This window comes from Schistocerca serialis, chromosome 2 (assembly GCF_023864345.2).
Source record: "Schistocerca serialis cubense isolate TAMUIC-IGC-003099 chromosome 2, iqSchSeri2.2, whole genome shotgun sequence".
NCBI lineage: Eukaryota > Metazoa > Arthropoda > Insecta > Orthoptera > Acrididae > Schistocerca > Schistocerca serialis.
Window position 1 is genome coordinate 63,159,835 of NC_064639.1, and position 19,143 is coordinate 63,178,977.

At 37.8% G+C, this 19,143-nt stretch overlaps 1 protein-coding gene across 1 annotated transcript in view; it reads right to left on the reverse strand.

The window, feature by feature from the left end:
* Positions 1-19,143, reverse strand: part of LOC126455728 (phospholipid-transporting ATPase ABCA3) — a 526,358-nt gene that overhangs the window by 300,118 nt on the left and 207,097 nt on the right. Inside the window, exon 12 of the mRNA XM_050091496.1 lies at positions 8,331-8,419. Coding sequence (XP_049947453.1) covers positions 8,331-8,419 — 89 coding nt within the window. The remainder of the gene's footprint in view (positions 1-8,330; positions 8,420-19,143) is intronic.

The following is a 19,143-nucleotide window of genomic DNA, read 5'->3' on the forward strand; positions in this document are numbered from 1 at the left end:
CAAAATAGAAAGAGTCCTGCGTAGACAGGGTATAAGACCGATTTTTTGTCCACCTAAGAAAATTAAGGAGATGATGTGCTCTGTTAATGACAATCTCAGCCTGAGGGTCCCTGGAGTTTATAATATCCCGTGTGAGTGTGGAAGCAATTATATAGGTCAGACTATTCGTACCATTTCTGACAGCTGTGTACAACACCAACACCATATTAAAAATAGAGAACTGGAGAAATTGGCAATTGCGGAGCACAGCCTAATGAACAAGCATAAAATATTGTTTGATTAAACAAAAATTCTGTCCCATGCCTGCACGTACTGGGATTCTGTTATTAAGGAGGCTGTTGAAATAAGAATTAGCCAAAAGAACTTTAACCGCGATAGCGGATACCACCTGAGCTGTCCATGGAAATGAGTGCTTGATGCAGAGAAGCAGCAGAGATGTTCCTTCCAAGGTTTACATTCCAATGGAAGCAGTGGTGCCACCGGCGCACACATTGACACTGTCTGCGACAGCAGTACGTAATTGCCAACCAATCACAAGCCAACCAATCAGGAGCCATCCACAGGCTATAAAAAAGGCTACCACTGCAGCAGTGAAGACAGTTAGTTGCTCCTGAAGATGACGATGGAGGTAATTGTCGAAAGCTTGAGATTTTATCCCAGTTGACATGGCAAGAAAATCAAGAATGTTTTACACTAATTCAAATGTTTAACTCATCCAATTTCGCTTGAGGAATTAAATTAGGTATGGCACAGTACAATTATTAGGTAACAATTCAAAAGGAAACATAATGAAACATCCATTTATCATTTAATCACATTTGTTTGTATTAACACTTACATTACATGTATACATTATTCCAAAATGCAAAAAGATACAGCATACTGTACGTACAGAACAGTACTGGTGCTTTCCATTATTGCAAAACAGAAAAGAACCTGGCATACTTTAAGCACAGAACAGTGCTGATGCATTACAGTAACAGCTCGATGTGGCGACCACTGACGATGTATCAGGGACTGTACCTGCGAAGCGTATTCTGATACACACTCTCCATCCCATCTGGTGGTGTCTCCTCAATTTCCAGTGCAGCAGCCAGAACTTGTAGCAGCACATCTTTGCGTCTCTACAGGAGACTTGTTGATTAAACTGTGCATATGACCCCACATGAAGTAATACACATCATCCTGTCAAACCGAGAATGTTTTACATATAAGTGCTGTCACGAAAGACTTCATTCCCATCTGAATTGAAACCATTGTACAATGGAAAAAATATGTTTCTGGACGTGGGTATAAGTTCAAAATATTATGTACTCACTCCCCTCTATGAGCCCAAGAAGTTTGTGAAGAAAAGTTCCGAACAACCTGTGTACTGACTTCAGAGAATGTTAGATGTTGTTTATATAGTACTAAAGTCAAAATACCTTTAATATGAACAACACTGCTAACCAGCATTTACAATGAAGAGTCCTAATATTGTTGTTAATTATACGAGGAGGAGCTAGGAGAGCAATCTTTCACTTTGATTTTTTAATAATGGGATTTTCAATTACTTTCCCCCCTGTCTACCAGAAAAGTGTTAAGGGTCTTCTTCATCAGAGCTCCGTTTTGAATTCTAGAGAAGAATTCCTAGTATATATGTAAATTATTTTTGAATTCTAGATAGGAATGCCTAGTATATTTTAAATTATTTTTATTTCTAGTCTTGTGATCATGAATTGCAGAGTTCATCCTAAATTCACTCCCCTAAAGATATTAATGCTGATCACGGTGCTCAAAGTGTTGTCAGGAAGAAATGTCAACAAATGGCAGGATGGTATCTGATGTAGTTTGTTATTACTTATTCTCACTCTCTTTGCTCATTTCATTACTTTTCTTTCTGCACATATTTTGTTTCATTCACTGTCTTATCATACGACCTGTCTTATCATACAACATCATTTTTCTCTGTTCTTCTTTTCACCACCTTTTCATACCATACCATATTGCTAACAAGAGTGAGCTTGCTGTATGGAATGTTCCTGTTGGCTTTGCGTAATGTGAGCATACCAGATATTAATGTTTGTTCTGTGCATGGCTGTTCCTGTGATGTTACAAAAATATCTCTTTGGTTTCCTTTTTTCACTATGGTTACAGTGTCCCTCTTACTTCTTATAAAACGAGCAATTTTTTATTTAACTCTGATTTATTTCACCCTGCGATTTTCAGAAAAACTTCATTTTTTTTTGTTGTAAAGTCGCTGTGTGGTCAGAGTTTTAGACAAGTTAACCACGACATTTCAAGTTTGACACTCAAGTTCAGGAACCGTTGAGTTTTGATGGTCTCTTGTGGACAACCTCCATTGTTGTTTCGAACAAAGTACTTTAAATTTGTTTGATATTTTGACTTACACAAAGTTGGATGAATTGAAGACTTACAGTATCTAGAAATTTGAGGGTAAGAAGTACTAGTTACAAATTGTTTTCACACTGGTCTTCATATCACGGAGGGGAAACTGAAGCCAACTGAAGCTGGTGAAAGTCAAATAGCTTGGCATGAGTTAAATATGAAGGCAATCTCATGCTGTCTGCTATTAGTGCAGTGTGTCATGACGTCCATAAATGCAGCAGAAATGTGGGCCAGAGTAAATACTATTCATTAGCAGTGATCTGCAGTTAATAAAATGGTCTTGAGGCAGAAATTTTTTTATCACAGAAAGTTGCCAACAGACACAATCATACAACATATAAGTCAAGTTGAATCTTAAGTACAAGCATTAACTGGACAGAAATTGACAATATGGGTACAGCTTTGGGAAGTCTGGCAGCAAAATTTGGAATGTTTTTGACTGTGTGGGACTTGTGAGCTGAAGATCAATGCACTTTTGATAATCTGATTTCAATCTTATTGAAAGAAGAACAAAAGCTTTTAGAATATGAGGAAAAGTCAACAGCCTTTGCAGCAGTTATGTAGACAAAACAAGCAAGTACAGTTCAAAGAATCACAATTCGTCTAACATTGTCAATAGAAAACACACTGAATGTTATTGGACATTTCAAATCTGAGTGCAGAAAACTTTTAACAAAACTTGAAACAAAGACTGATAATTCTGAGCACCTGGCTTTGAGTGCAGAACAAGCTGATGCTTTTGCTCCAGGTCACAAAAATATTTGGTTAGCCAACAGTGTTGTGTCAAAACATGTGACATCACCTGAAGATTGCTACAACACTTTCACGTCAATTCAATCTTGTGGCTCAAACTGGAGATGACTCGATTGTTGAAGCAGAAAGCATTGGACCCATTGATGCATTATCATCAGTTGAGGGGAAAATGGCAACCTCACACTTTGGAATATACTTTATGTATTCTTAAGCTAAAGAAACACTTATTTCCAGTGGGAGCAATCACAAAAAGAGGAATGAAAGTTATTTTTAGCAACAAGAAAATTGGAAGTTCACAATACAGGTCTACTTGCAGCAGAAATCAATATGGAAAATCAGTGTTACCAAATGTTGTTTAAATATCCAGATGTATGACTACTGCTTCTTTGAATTCCATAATGATCTGGCAAGAGAGACTTGGACACAACCATTTCAGCGGTCTGAAGAATATAGCTAACATGAACTTAAATTCTGGTTTAAAAATGAATAAAGAGGAAGATCTTCATTGTGACTCGTGTGAGTACGGCAAGATGAAGAGAAAATTGTTTAAGTCAAATTTCAAATAAAGATCAAAAGTTTCTGTTTTGATTTGAGTGGATGGATGAGAAAATCATCTCCTGGAGGTGCCTATTTGTACATAGTGTTCAAAGATGATTGCACTTCATACAGAGTTTTGTATTTTCTTAAAAGCAAACATGATATTTCCCTATGGTTTTGGAATTTCAGAGACTGACTGAAAGACAAACTGGAAACAAAATCAGAGTTTTGAGAAGTGACAATGGAACCATGTAGATAAATATGCAATTTGAAGATTATTTCAAGCAAAATGGAATAATACAAGAGAATACATGTCTCTATACACCACAGCAGAATGGCCAAATTGATCAAGAAAACAGATCCATTGTTGGGTGTGCACACACTATATTATTGAGTAGAGACTTATCTCACAAACTGTGTGCAGAGGCAGTATGTCAACGACCACGTAAAGCAAATAATACTATTACTTCACTTGAAAAATGGTTTGTATCATCAGCATATGTACACATTCCTGACCAATCTTCATAAAAACGGGGTAGTAAATGGAGGTCACTGATCACGGTTTGCTACGATGGGTGTAGTACCAATTATCATCTTTACAATCCTGAGTCACAATCTATTGCAAATGTACTACTTAAACATGGAACAAAGACATGCTGAATTTTACTTAGGTGACAATCCTGCAGAAGATGGTCAAGAGGAATCAAAAGAAGATGATACTAGTGCACAAGTCAAAGAAAATTAAAGGCTGGATCTGGGAGATTGATCTAATCTGAGAGTACGTGCTCATTTTTGGGACCAAGAAATAGCCTGTTTTGCCAGTATATTAGAACCTCAAACATTTAAAGAAGTGATGGCACCACAAGAGTCATCCAAGTGGAAGCAAGCACTTTAAGAGGAAATGGTGTGTTTGAAGAAGACCAAAACTTGGGATCTGGTACCATTACCACACAATCATAGGCAGCTAGATGTAAATGGGTCTATCATGTGTATCAGAATTGACCACATCAGAGCTAGATTATGCACGAAAGGCTGTTCACAATGAGAAGGCAACAATTATGAACAGACGATCTCTCTTGTGGTCCAATATGACCCAGAGTTTTAGTAGCCATAACAGCTTCACGAGATATGCAAATCAGGCCATTTCTGCATTCCTTAATGACGATTTGAAAAAAAAATAGTTTACATGAAGCAACCAAAGGGTTTGTTTTAGAAGACTCATGTATATTGTTTGCACATTTAACATTACACACAACTGAGGAAGGCAGGACTACAAAAGTTGAAGATAATGTTTAGCAGCCTTTCTGTTATGCTTGTATGCGACTCAGCAACTTCACTAGTAGCAGTGTATCCTTTTCATAATGTTATACTATTTCATCCTCAATTATCCATTGTTTTGTGTTCTTTTCTTTCTTTGTGTAATGGTCATTTTCAGTTGTACACTTTTCCTTTGAAGAGTAAATATTTCCTTTCACCCCTTTACGTGTGATGAGGATCAATGGCTATGAGCCGATTGTTGTGTATTGTACACTAAATAATTTGTTATGTATTGTACACTAAATAATAACAATAAAAAAAACCTTTACACGTGACCAAACTCCAGATTTTGTCTCAATGATTTACAGTGTTCTTCTACATGTCAATAAACGTCATTTTGACCTCCTGAAGCAAGCAACCTGGTCTTGCTGAGCTGTTGCTTTTGTGTCTCCTTGTAATTCAAATACCAACAGGTGTAAGTCAACAGAAAAGTCTGTACATAGTTGAACAGTTTGACACTATCATCTGCTACCTAGTCCCTATGATCTTTGGTCTTACCAATGTCCTGGCACCTGAATGTATTTTCTCTCTTTGTTAATATAATGTTGCATTCATAACAGCAGCACATTTTCCAGAAAACAAACATGATCATTTATGATGCTTCAGCAGTGGATTTATGTCAGCTATACCATCTAATAGATCACAAAATTGTGTAAAACTGTCACAAATAAATAAGAAAACCTATTTTGACAGTTTTAAACATGCATACAAATGGTTCCCATATTCTACCTTCATCCTCATAACTGCTGACACAAAATTAACACACTGGACTGGCATCTGTGTGGAGTTGGATTCAGATCCCCTTCCAGCAATCCAGGAATTCTGTGGTTTCCCTAAACAGATTACGCCAACTGCTGACATGGTTCCTTCTTCTTTCCCCAGCCTTGCCCAGAGTGAGTATGTTCTGCATCTCACTTGACTTCATTGCCTACAGGACATAAGCACGTATTTTCCTTTCTTTTTGTGATGCCTAAAGACATTCTTAACTCTTACTGAGTACTCTGTATGTCACTGTCAATCCGCCATCCTGAAAAATTTTGCTCCCTGTAATCTGTATCAAATTTTACACTTTTCTCAATTCTTTAGTTTCTGTCATGTTCCCAATATAAACTATCTGATATCCCAAAAATCAATGTTCATAATGCATTGGCAAATGACTTTTACTGCCAGTTTCATTACTTATAGTTTTTTCCCAAATCTTCAGTTGCATGACATTGATTTTCTATAAAGTTTGTCATTATTTACAATCATTCAATAAGGCTTGAGCTGTAAGATACATATCAAGACTGTTTCAGTTGAAAATGTAATGACAAGTATAGATTGCTCAACTTGAAAACAGCTCACGGAAGAAGAGCCAAATAAAACAATGAAACCCAGACTCAAAGCCACCAAGTTTACAGGAGATCAAAGAGATAATTCAGTCACTGAAAAATAACAAAGAATCAGGAGAAGACCAAATCATCACAGAGCTATGGAAAAATGCAGGAGAAAATCTTATTGCAAAACTCAAAGAAATTAGAGATGAAATCTGGAAAAATGAAAAAATCGCCACAGATTGGAAGACAGCAATCAGACAGCCTCTGTACAAAAAAGGAAGTAAAACAGACCCCAACAACTGTTGTGGAATGTCTTTATCATCAATAACATACAAAATTCTATCTAAAGTCCTACTAGACCGAGTAGAACCTCAGCTGGATTCAAAACTAGGAGAAGGTGGATTCAGAAAAGGTCGATCATGTGTAGAACAAATCCTTAACTTGAAAAACTCGATAGTACTTCAAACAAAAGTTATGTCATCACATTTGTCGACTTTAAAAAAGCATATGACAGTACAGACCGAGAAGTGTTAGCAGAATTTGGACTAGATCAAAAGACAACAAACATAATAAAAGAAACACAAATGGAGACCAAATCCAAAGTACAATTTATGGGAGAATTGAGCACAGAATTTGAAATAGACACAGGAGTATGACAAGGGGATGGACTGTCCCCAGTGCTCTTCAATTGTGCTCTTGAAAAAGTTGTTCGAGAATGAAGAAAAGCAGGTGCACCAGTACACAGACTGGGACCAAAATGTAAGGGCATAGAATTGAACTGTTAAGCAACTGGTGATGACCTGGCACTGATTGCCCAAGACATTACTGATGCACAAAAACAGCTAGAATTATTACGAGACCAGACAGCAAAAACAGGATTAGAAATTTTACTTGAAAAAACAAAATTGATGACTGACATCAAAGATGCACCTTCTGAACTCAAAATTGGTAATAACTACATCTTTCGAGTAAAAGAATTTAAATATTTAGGTGAATGGATTAAAGAAAATTATAATGAAAAGAAATCTGTCAGATCAAGAGTGCAGAAAATGGAGACGGCATTTCAGTTAACAAAAAGAGTCTCTCGTGGAACTGCAAAATACGACATTACACAACAGTAATTAAACCCGAAGCTCTCTACACATCTGAGACACTAAATCTTCAACACAGAACACTAAAAGGGGAATCAGAAGTGAAATAACATAAAATAATGAGGAAAATCCTACGACCAAGAACTAAAGATGGTGTGCATTATCCAAAACCCAATGCAGAAATACATAAAAATATCTCCAAAATAACAGACACAATGCGCATGAGAAGAATCCAATTCATGGGGCATTTAGAAACAATGGGCTCAAACAAGTTAACACACAAAATCCATACATTTTTAAAGAACAAAACTACACGACTGAACTGATACAAACAGATGGAAAAAGACCTGAGAGAATTAGGGTCTCCAAATCCACATGGCAGAAATGAAATCAGAAAAATCACAAACACAAGGGGTTTTGAGGAAGAAGAGAGAGAAACTAACTGACATACGTGAACTGTGCAATGAAAACTAGCCCATTCGTTGCATATGAAGGAATACTGGGCACAAAGGAAGGCCAACAAATGTTGATTACTCATGGTCCTAAGTGATCTATCTGCGAAGAAGAAGAAGAAGAAGTTTTTCCACATTTTTTTCTGAACTGCATCCATATGTGTAAAAAGAATATAGAAATAATACTTGCATCAGGTAAGCTCAAGACTGCATGCACTGAACAGTAGCGTTCAGTTTACAAAGTATATATTTGAGGCAAATAAAACTCTATTCAAAATAATAACATCATTACAGGCAGAATGAAAACTTTTCATTCTTTGTGCCTGACTTCTTATGAAAAAAAAAATGAACATATCTACATCACATATGTGTGAAGGAGATTTCTATTCTAAATTGTTTATATCTCTTAATTATATATTAATGACTTCTGTAATTCTTTTAATAAAAAATAATGACATTTATCTTTATAGCCATACCTGGAACTTCCGTAACGGAGCTGTTTGAAGATTTTTCATTACTTGCATGATGATCTCTTAGCACATCTACCTCTTGATCTTTGCCAACTCTAGAAAATAGAAAATTATTACATAAGTCTGAAACCAACTCATTAAATATTAAGAATAGTTAATTGTAGGAAATGATAAAGAAAGAGCAGTTCAAGACAAAAATACACTGGCTCAGCCAAGCTCTGTTACAGGTGACACACCTCCCTCTGTTCAAACTAGGTAGTACGAATTGTAGGAAAATATGGAGTCATGGGTGTAAATACACATATTTTGTTAGAGAATGTTCAATGAAAAAGATATAAAATTCCCTATAGATGAATTACCAAGGAATGACACAGCTTTAGTTTATTTGTGTACAGCACTAAGTGTTTTTCATAGTCATACGGAGAAATTTTTGGAAGAAAGTAACTCTCTCGAGAACAGTATAATTATATGCAGAGACTTCAATATTGATTTCTCGAAATCCAAGAATTTTGAAATTGGAATTATAGATTTGATTCAGTTGTTCCACATAAGTCAGTTAGTTATATGTTTCATGGATCATTTTGCATGTCATTATGATGTGGAACAAGTCACTGATTTAGTTGTTCAACATAAGTCAGTTAGTTATATGTTTCGTGGATCATTTTGCATGTCATTATGATGTGGAACAAGTCATTTTACATTCACAGCACAAATTAATTTGTACATACAGTTACTTTCTGAACATTTCTAAGTTTTTTCCAAAAAGAAAAAGGATTTACAAATGTAAGTTAGTAATTCCTACCCACCACCTTTTACACATTAAATTAATAGAATTTCTTCTACACAATAACAGGAGTTGTCAATGATAAACTACCTCAGTTTGTTATCAAATTTTACTTTGCTATCTGTTAGACATTTTATATCAGTGGGTAAGTGATCAAAAATGTTTATTGCAGAATTGTGCACTCCTTAATTTGTGACAATCTTAATGTGGAGTAACAAATGTCATTTTTCCTTCCAATATTGTAATTATGTACCTCACTGTTCCTTTCAAACTTCAGTGGATTACTTACAACAAACTGCATGAGTGAAGCAGTAGCCAGAATGCCCAACTCCTTCAACAGATGTCTACAAAATGATTGAGCACCACCTATTATTCTTACAGCACATCTGTGCACAATGAATACTCTCTTAAAGATTAGTTACCGAAGAACACTATTCCATATGACATTATTGGAAGAATAAATGCAAAATATGTCAGCTTACTGATTTGTCTCTCCCCAAGATTTGCAATGGCTGTAAGCGCAAACTTGGCTGAACTAAGTTGTTTTAGGAAATCCAAAATGTGTTTTTCTTTTTTCAATAAATTCTCATCAATACAGTCCCCTAAGAATTTTGAAGTTTCCACTCTATTTATAGTTTCCTCACCATGCATTACGCTTATCATTGGTGTATTACTTCTAGATGAGCAGAACTTAATATGTTGTGTCTTCAAGAAAAAAAAAGAAAAAAAATTGAGGGTGAGACCATTTACGAAAACCAGTCAATGATACTTTTAAGAACTTTGTTTACCATTTCTTCTGTTTCTGTATGTATGCTTGGATTTATTACAATACTAGTGTCATCCAGAAAAAGAACTAATTCTGCTTGTTGTATTCTAGATGGAAGATCATTTACATTTATGAGGAACAGTAGTGAACCTATGATTGAACCTTGAGGAGCTCCATAGATTATTTCTCTCCAGTAATATTTATGTTCCTGGGCTAGATTGCCTGAATTACTAATTACAACTTTCTGCATTTGTTTGGTTACATATGACATTATTCTTTGGTTGGCTATACCATCAGTTCCATAAAACGTCAATTTATCTAGGAGAATATTGTGATTCACACAGTTAAATGCCTTAGAGATGTCACAGAAAATACCAACCAGCACTGTTTTATTATTTAATGCTTGTAAAATCTGGTAACTGATCTGGTAACTGAACATGTAAATGGCATTCTCAGTAGAGAAACCTTTCTGAAACCCAAACTGTGATTTGCAAAGGACACTATTGTTGCTAAGGTGAGGTACTGTTCTAGAATACATCATCTTCTCAAAAATGTTGGGGAATGATGTCAGTAGTGAAACAGGTCAGTAGTTACTGATGTCTCTCTTATCACCTTTCTTAAAGAGGGGTTTAACAATCATGTACTTCAGTCTCTCTGCAAAAATGGCTTGAGTTAGTGATGCACTTCATCTTTCAGGTAAGACTGGACTTATTACATGGGAACAAATTTCCTAGTTTTCCACCAGAAATACCATGAAAACCAGATGAGCTTTTATTTTTGAGAGAATGTATAATTTTCTTAATTTCAGATGGAGAAGTTGGTGATACATTCATGTGACTGAAATTTATGAAAGTACATTTTCAACATACTGCTGTGCTTTTTCTTTTGAACTGTTCCACCCTAAGCTTTCTACAATATTTAAGAAATGATTAATAAAAATATTTGACACCTGTGACTCATCATTCATAGCCCTTACATTCAGTTCAATAGTGATGTTAACTTGCTCTGTGGCTGGTTGTCCTGTCTGTCACATCACTACATTTCATATGGCCTTACGTTGGTTGGCAGAAGTACTGATTTCTGACATTATGTGCATGTTCTTTGATTTTTAATAACTTTTCTTAGTAATTTTGAGTAGTTTTTGTAGTGTGCAACTACTGCAGGATAATTACTTGCTCTTGCCAAAAGACACATTTGTCTTTTCCACAAGGTACTTTAATCCCTCTAGTGATCCATGGTTTTTTTACATGGCTGTTTATGTAGTGTCCCTTCTGATTAGTTTCTGCAGAAAGCTATTTTTAGATAATGATATGAATTTATCATGGAGTAGATTAAATTTTACGTTAGCATTTGGTTCATTATAAATTAGATCCCATGTCGTCTCCTGTAAACTATTGTTAAAAACATTTGTCCTGGAGTCAGTGGTTATTCTTACTGATTTCCACTGAGAAGTATTCATACTGTGAGGTGCTCTGTTATTTATCGTAAATACCTGTGCTTTATGATCACAGAGAGCATTTGTTACCACCTATTTTTTTTATTCTGAGCTTCATCAAAGAAAGACTTCTGCTTTTCCTATGTTATTAGTGCATGAGTAAGCCACATTAGTGTAATTTTTTATACTGTATGTAACTTGCCTAACCGTACGGTTATATGGTGCTTAAACTGGCACAGGATGTCTTATCTTTTCAGAGCTATCTAAATTTTCCAGACAAGAAGCTCTTCTGCCTTGTTACTCAATCCGCTAATATTTTGATAAAACAAGCTAACCTTACTTTTCTGTGCATTATCAACCATTTTGTGGGGCACTTCTGTTACTTTCACTTCTTTCAAAACAGGCTGGCTGAATTCTGATTCTAACTAAAAAAGTGTCCCTCTGACACTGTAAACACATTTATCTTGCTATGTGCACTGGTGGCCCTCATGTAATATCAGCAAGAAGTGCAGCCACCTTATCTTCCCCTCTTCCATTCAGGTGCAGGTCATGTCTACTATATTCCCATCCCCCAATTGTAGCAGTGTTTACCTAGGCCTGGTCATGGCGCTGCAGGACCTCCACAAAAGTCATATTTTTGTGTCTAGTTGCTACTACTATTTCATCCAGGTCATTCCTAATGTTGCAATTACTGGTCTTAGCCAGCTGTTCCCTTCTCCTCAAACTATAAAAACCTGATCCTATTTGCCAAAACCTTTGCACAAATTCCCAATGTCCCCTGACATCTGGCTAAGGCTAGCATTTGGTTTCACAATATTTGGCAACCTGGTACCCTGTCCCTAAATTGTCCTGCACCATCTGGCCTACACCCCTCAAAAGACTCTATTCTTCCTACTCTCTTTTGGTACCGACCTACACTGAGTTTCTTTCCTAGAAGTCTGCAGCACCCTTCTGTGACCTGCAGTTGGATGAGGCTCCTCCCTGCCCCTCTCCTACATCAGGTAAAAAATCAAATTTATTCAAGTATGTCAGCCAAAACGTAGATGAAGTTGAAGAGCTTGTTACCTTTATGCAGTTCCCAATATCTTTTTCCCACTTCACCCTATTCAGTTCAAATTTTGTGTGATCTAATTCAGGCTGAAGGGCACCACTTTTTGCCTCCTGCTCAGCAAGAGCCTCACTGAGTTTCCATTCAGTTCCCCACTACAGTCACCCCAGTGAAATTCCAGCCCACAGTCACCACATACCACTCCCTCTTTAGTATATTTTGGCAACATTCACAATTATCAAGCATTGCACCACGGATTACACATTAAAAAATGGAATTAAATCACTTAACACACTTTCCACAACAGGAGTTTTTGTTACTTACGAGCACCAAAAGTTAGGTCTACAGGTTAGAGCTTCAGATGCACTTCATAACGTACAAAGTTATTTATTTCTAGTTACAACAAGAACTCAGCACTCACTCAACTGCAGTATCTGTTAAATGATCTTAATCCTGACAGAATGTAACTTCATTCTATGAAAACTACATGTAAATTACCCATTAGTGCAAAAGATTCTAAATCAAACAAATTAAAATTTACTCTACTTTCTGGAAATATGAAATTAACAGTGAATGGGCATGCTCAAATTGGAAAGAAAAACAGAATAATTAGGCAGGATTCTCTGAGTTAATTGTGCCAAAAAGAAGATAAATATACTGCTACAATCTGACCTCATAATCTTTTCGTGTTTTCTGGACCAATACTTAAAGGAAAGTGATACCTTTAATAGTAAGCTTAAAAATGGATGGATATATGTATTTAATGAGTAATTTGTACTAAACAAACTGTTATTACAATCTAAATAGCTTATCTTTATGAGAGCGCAAAAATGTCTAGTCTGGCACAGCGCTGCCAATCCTAACTGTAATTGAACCAGCACAGAAAACAGCAAATTTCTGCAGCTATCACTGACCAGATTTTGATAAATACGCATTAACATGCCTATAACCCACATGTGCTAAACACAGGTATTGGTGATCCCTTAGCTCAAATGCTTATGATGGATGTTGCAGCAGATTCAAAACTCCATGGAATGAGAAGCAGTTCAAGGGACTTCAAAACTGAAAATGAGGAACAGTTTTTTTCTCTTGAAGGGAGCAAAGTGGAATCATGTTTACAACTGTAATAGTACCCATGGCAAACATGGTAAGTTTGTGGTCACATTTTAAGTATATTTTTAAACAGCTTTTCTCAAGAAAACATATACATTTAACTCCATAAATAAAATAAATAAATGAATACACAAGGGTTTGACAAAATAGACATGTCACGAAGAAATGAGAGGAGATTGTATCAACACTCCAACTTGTCTACTTCTAAAGATACAAACAAATACTGATATTTTATTTCAAAAGCACAAAAACTAGAAAATGATAAACTAAAATTTTCATTCTAGGAATAAAACTAAGGCATCCTGTTAAGTTGTAAAAGGAGGAGGAGGTGCAAGATAAGCTAATTACAGTAGTACAGAACTGATTCAAAATAACAATGATGTTAGGAAAGGATAGATTGATACTCACAGTAAAGATGACATGTCAAGTTGCAGACAGATACAACAAAAAGACTGATATGTAATTAGCTTTTGGCCAAAGCCTCCTTCAGAAAAGAACCCCCCCCCACACACACACACACATATTCACAAAAATGAGCACACATTATGCATACATGACCGATATCTCTGACAGCTCCATTCAGACTGCAACTGCCATATTGAACGAATCCAGTAATCTGGAGTGGGGCAGGGAAGAGGAAGTCATAGCATGAAACAGGTAGGAGGAAAAGAAGAGCACTGTCCAGCGAAGCATGCAGGTACTAGGTGGAAGCACAGCATAATGAGACTGCCAGGTGTAGTGTAGCTGAAAAGGAAAGAAGCGGGGAAGAGGAAACGGCGGGCGGGTGCAATGGCAGAGCGGCACATGATGAGTGCGAGGGGACACGAATAGGGAAGAGGTGACAAGACAGAGGAGGTGGAAACTGTCAGGCAGATGGTGTCGGGACAGTAGATAACCGTAGGTCAAGAATGGGATAATTTTGTGAATGGTAAATGTGTTACAGGAATAACTGCCTTCAGCAAAGTTCAGAAACGCTGGTGGTGGAGAGGAGGCTCCAGATGGCCTGGGTTGTGAGGCAGCCATTGACATTATGAACAGTAGAATAAAACTGAAGACATTGCAAAAAGGTAGGTATTTAAGGCAAACTGAGAGAGCCAATGGTTGAGAATTTCAGAGAAAGCTTCAGACAATGGTTTGAAACAGTGGATGGAAATACACTAGAACTAGGTCATTTTGTGATATGAAGGCAGCAGAGCATGCAGTAGCTTAAAAGTTGATGCCTAGTAGAGATTCTTGGGTCAACAGTTGAAAGGTAATAAAGACATATAAAAATTGAGATTTGCAGAAAGTGCAAAATGGCTAACCAGGATTGGATGGAGGCAGTAGAAACATGCATAAGCAGGGGACAGGTAGATGCAACCCATAAGTAACTTAAAGAAACTTTCACAGAAAAGAGAAGCAGCTGTAACAAATAACAAGATCTCAAATGGCAAGCCATTTCTAAGCAAAGAAGGGAATGCTGGGAGATGGAAGGAATATATAAAAGCGCTATTCAAAGTAAATAAACTTGAAGACAATATTATAGAAACAGAAGATGAAATAGATGACGAGGTGGGAGATATGATACTATGAGAAGAATTTGACAGGGCACCGAGAGACCACAGTAGAAAAAATGCCTTTGGAATAGATGACATTCCCCCAGAATTATTAAGATCCTAGGGAAAGCCAGCCATGACAGACAAAACCACTCCACCTGACGTGTAAGCTATGTGAAACACAGGAAATACACCGAGACTCTCAGAAGAATGTAATAATTCCAGTTCCAATAGAGGCAGGTGCTGACAGGTTGAATAGTGCCGAACTATCAGTTTAGTAAGCCATGATTGGAAAATACTAACACAAATTATTTACAGAAGAGTGCAAAAACTGGTAGAAGTTCACGTTGGGGAAGATCAGTTTGTGTTCCATAGAAATATAGGAACACTCGAGCAAATACTATCCCTAAAATTTATTGTAGAAGATAGGTTAAAGAAATATATCTAAAAACAAAGATGATGTGACTTACCAAACGAAAGTGCTGGCAGGTCGATAGACACACAAACAAACACAAACATACTCACTAAATCCAAGTTTTTGCAACCAATGGTTGCTTCATCAGGAAAGAGGGAAGGAGAGGGAAAGACAAAAGGATGTTGGTTTTAAGGGAGAGGGTAAGGAGTCATTCCAATCCTGGGAGCGGAAAGACTTACCTTAGGGGGAAAAAAGGACAGGTATACACTCGCCTACGGTTCTGAGAATTCCTTGAAGCTCCGCCTGGACATTAGGAATGGGATTACCTTGGCAAACTTTGTATGTAGTGTTGTCTGAAAGCTGATGCAGTCACTCAGCCACATACTCCCGACGATCAAGTACCACGGTCGTGGAACCCTTTTCCGCCGGAAGAATGACGATGAATCGGTCAGCCTTCAGATCACGGATAGCCAGGGCTTCAGCAGTGGTGATGTTGGGAGTACGATTAAGGTTTTTTAAGAAGGATTGAGAGGCAAGGCTGGAAGTCAGAAATTCCTGGAAAGTTTGGTGAGGGTGATTTTGAGGAAGAGGAGGTGGGTCCCGCTGTGACGGAGGATGGAACTGTTCCAGGCAGGGTTCAATTTGGATAGTGCCTTGGGGAGTTGGATCATTAGGAGTAGGATTAGGATCATTTTTCTTCATGGCAAAGTGATATTTCCAGCAGAGAGTACGGGTGTAGGACAGTAAATCTTTGACAAGGGCTGTTTGGTTGCATCTGGGAGTGGGGCTGAAGGTGAGGCCTTTGGATAGGACAGGGGTTTCGGATTGGGAGAGAGGTTTGGAGGAAAGGTTAGCTACTGAATTAGGGTGTTGTGGTTCCAGATTGTGTTGATTGGAATTTTGAGGTTTTGGGGGGAGTGGAGCTGGAAGTGGGAGATTGAGAAGATGGGAGAGATTGGGCCTGTGTGCAATGAGAGGACGATGAGGTTTGCTGGAAAGGTTGTGAAGGGTGAGTGAGTTGCCTTTCCGGAGGTGGGAAACCAGGAGATTGGATAGTTTTTTGAGGTGGAGGGTGGCATGCTGTTCTAATTTGCGGTTGGCCTGTAGGAGGATGCTCTGAACAGCTGGTGTGGATGTGGGAGAGGATAGATTGAGGACTTTTATTAAGGACAGGGGTTGACGGGTGTGTTCATTGGCTGAGTTGATGTGTAGGTGAAGGATTATGTGGGTGAGGGCAATGGATTGTTCAGTTTGGAACTGATATAGGGATTGGTGGAAAGAAGGGTTACAGCCAGAGATGGGAACTTTAAGTGTGAGGCCTTTGGGGGTAATGCCAAATGTCAGACAAGCCTGAGAAAATAAAATATGGGAGTGTAACCTGGCTAGGGCGAAGGCATGTTTGCGGAGGGAATGTAAATAAAACTTAATGGGGTCGTTGTGGGGATGTTGTGAGGGTGACATGGTATTAGAAGGTGGAAAGTGTAACATGAGGTTGAAATGAAAATGAAAATAAAAATATATGGGGAGAGATAAAGGTGAACTAGAAAGCAACTGGAGATCTGGTGTGAAAAAAGGCGAAAAAGTGTTGGTTATAGCTGGGCTATGTTGATCCTGTGATGAACTTGGGTTGGTACACAACGATGTGCACAAAGGTTAGGTGGTTGTGTTGCCGCCAAAACACGTTAAAGGGTGGAGCAATTCGGGAAAATTTCGAAAAAACTGCGTGTGAATGTTTTAAAAGGAGTGGTTTTGTGGTGGCAGATTGTGAAAATGAGGCTAACAATTGTCTGACGAAGAAATAATGACGTTAAGACCTGTGGGGAGTGGCTAAAAAAGATCGGCGATGTGGGAAAAATGGAAATGGAAAAAAAGCGAAAGTTATTAGCACTAGCCGAAATGGGTGTTTAATAGCTGAAAGGAACTGTTTGTGAACTGGAAACGGTGGATTTTATAGCAGTGGTAGTGTTGAAAGCGGAAATAAAAATTTTTTGGTTATTGTTTGGAAGTGGGTTACGTATTATTGAGTATATATAGGTGGGATAAAATTGTATGGTAGATTCGGTAAAGAGGAGAAGGTGAATTCAAAGTGAAACTACTTGCCAAAACAGAAAGAGAAAATAAGATGACAGGAAAGATTTCGAAATGCAACAGTGACAATAACAAATGTAATTGTTGGGTTCAAATTAATGATATGAATATAATAGAGGGAAACATTCCATGTGGGAAAAATATATCTAAAAACAAAGATGATGTGACTTACCAAACGAAAGTGCTGGCACGTCGATAGACACACAAACTAACACAAACATACTCACAAAATTCAAGCTTTAGCAACAAATGGTTGCTTCATCAGGAAAGAGGGAAGAAGAGGGAATGACGAAAGTATGTGGGTTTTAAGGGAGAGGGTAAGGAGTCATTCCAATCCCGGGAGCGGAAAGACTTACCTTAGGGGGAAAAAAGGACAGGTGTACACTCGCACACACACACATATCCATCCACTAGAGGTGGCAAAAAATAACATAACTGATAGAAATAACTAGTTACTGAGAAGTAACAGTTACTGCGATAACCATTCCTCTGATATAGGCAGTTATTTCAATAACTGTCTAATGTCAACAGTGCCTCGCGCCAGCTGTTGACCTAAGATCGTACTACACTTTCCCGTCAACTCATCGGAGATCTGGCTAGGAACTAAGGGGAGGGTAGACCATTTGGAAGGCGTTCTATAGGCCATGGGAATAAATGTGAGACTGCGCGCCATCTGTTGATAAGAACTGTGTACTATATCATGCGCCTTTGTTACTTTTAGCACAAACAATTAAATAAAGTTAATGTCCGAGCGGTGGCTGATAGGAGCTGCAGTACAGGCATTAACAAGTACGGTCGTTCCCTTAAGCCACCGCCTCATATGTCAATTTAGCTTGGACGGGAAGTATAAAGAGAGGTACCATAAAAGGAATTCGAGCGACTGTGGAAATAACTGTCAGAGATTGGTATTTTCCTCTGGCAGTTATCGTTATTGGCTCACAGTTCTCGCTCTCTGGCAGTTATCGGGCTACCATTACAGGTAACCTGGAAGTTGGTAACGGAATAACTGTGTGTCTGTGTTCCTGAAACAGTGACTCCAGTCTTAGACCCCGGTGATATTTCAGAGATGATAGTTACTGGAGCGAACAAATATTTACGTACTTCTTCAGAAATAGCCGCTGGCCATTGCGCATGACAAATAACATCTCAGGAAGTATAACATAATACAGTTGAATATAATAATTATTATCCTCATCATTTGTCAGGAGATTGTCAAAATATGTGAATATATTACAGTAAGTGCTAATATTTACAGAATTGATACACTGTCAGAATAAAACACAGATACACACTTTTAATAAATTTATCGTACACAGAATACCCGATCTTGACTGTTGCAACCAAGTGCTGTCAAAACTGAAATATAGCAGAATTTTTACCTAAGCTGGTCTATCAGTCTCTGTTACGATATTCATCTACAGAGTAGAAGGAAGGGTCAATGGAACCGTCCGGTTCCACCCGTCTGCTTCGGCGTAAAAAGGTGTTGTGGTGTGTGAATGTCATTACGGCACGGTGTTTATGAATTGGTTTGTGTGTGTGTGTGTGTGTGTGTGTGTGTGTGTGGTGTGTGTTGAGGGGGGGGGGGGGGGGGGTTGGCTGGCTGATCTAGTTTGCAGTGCCGGAATTTGCTGGTGG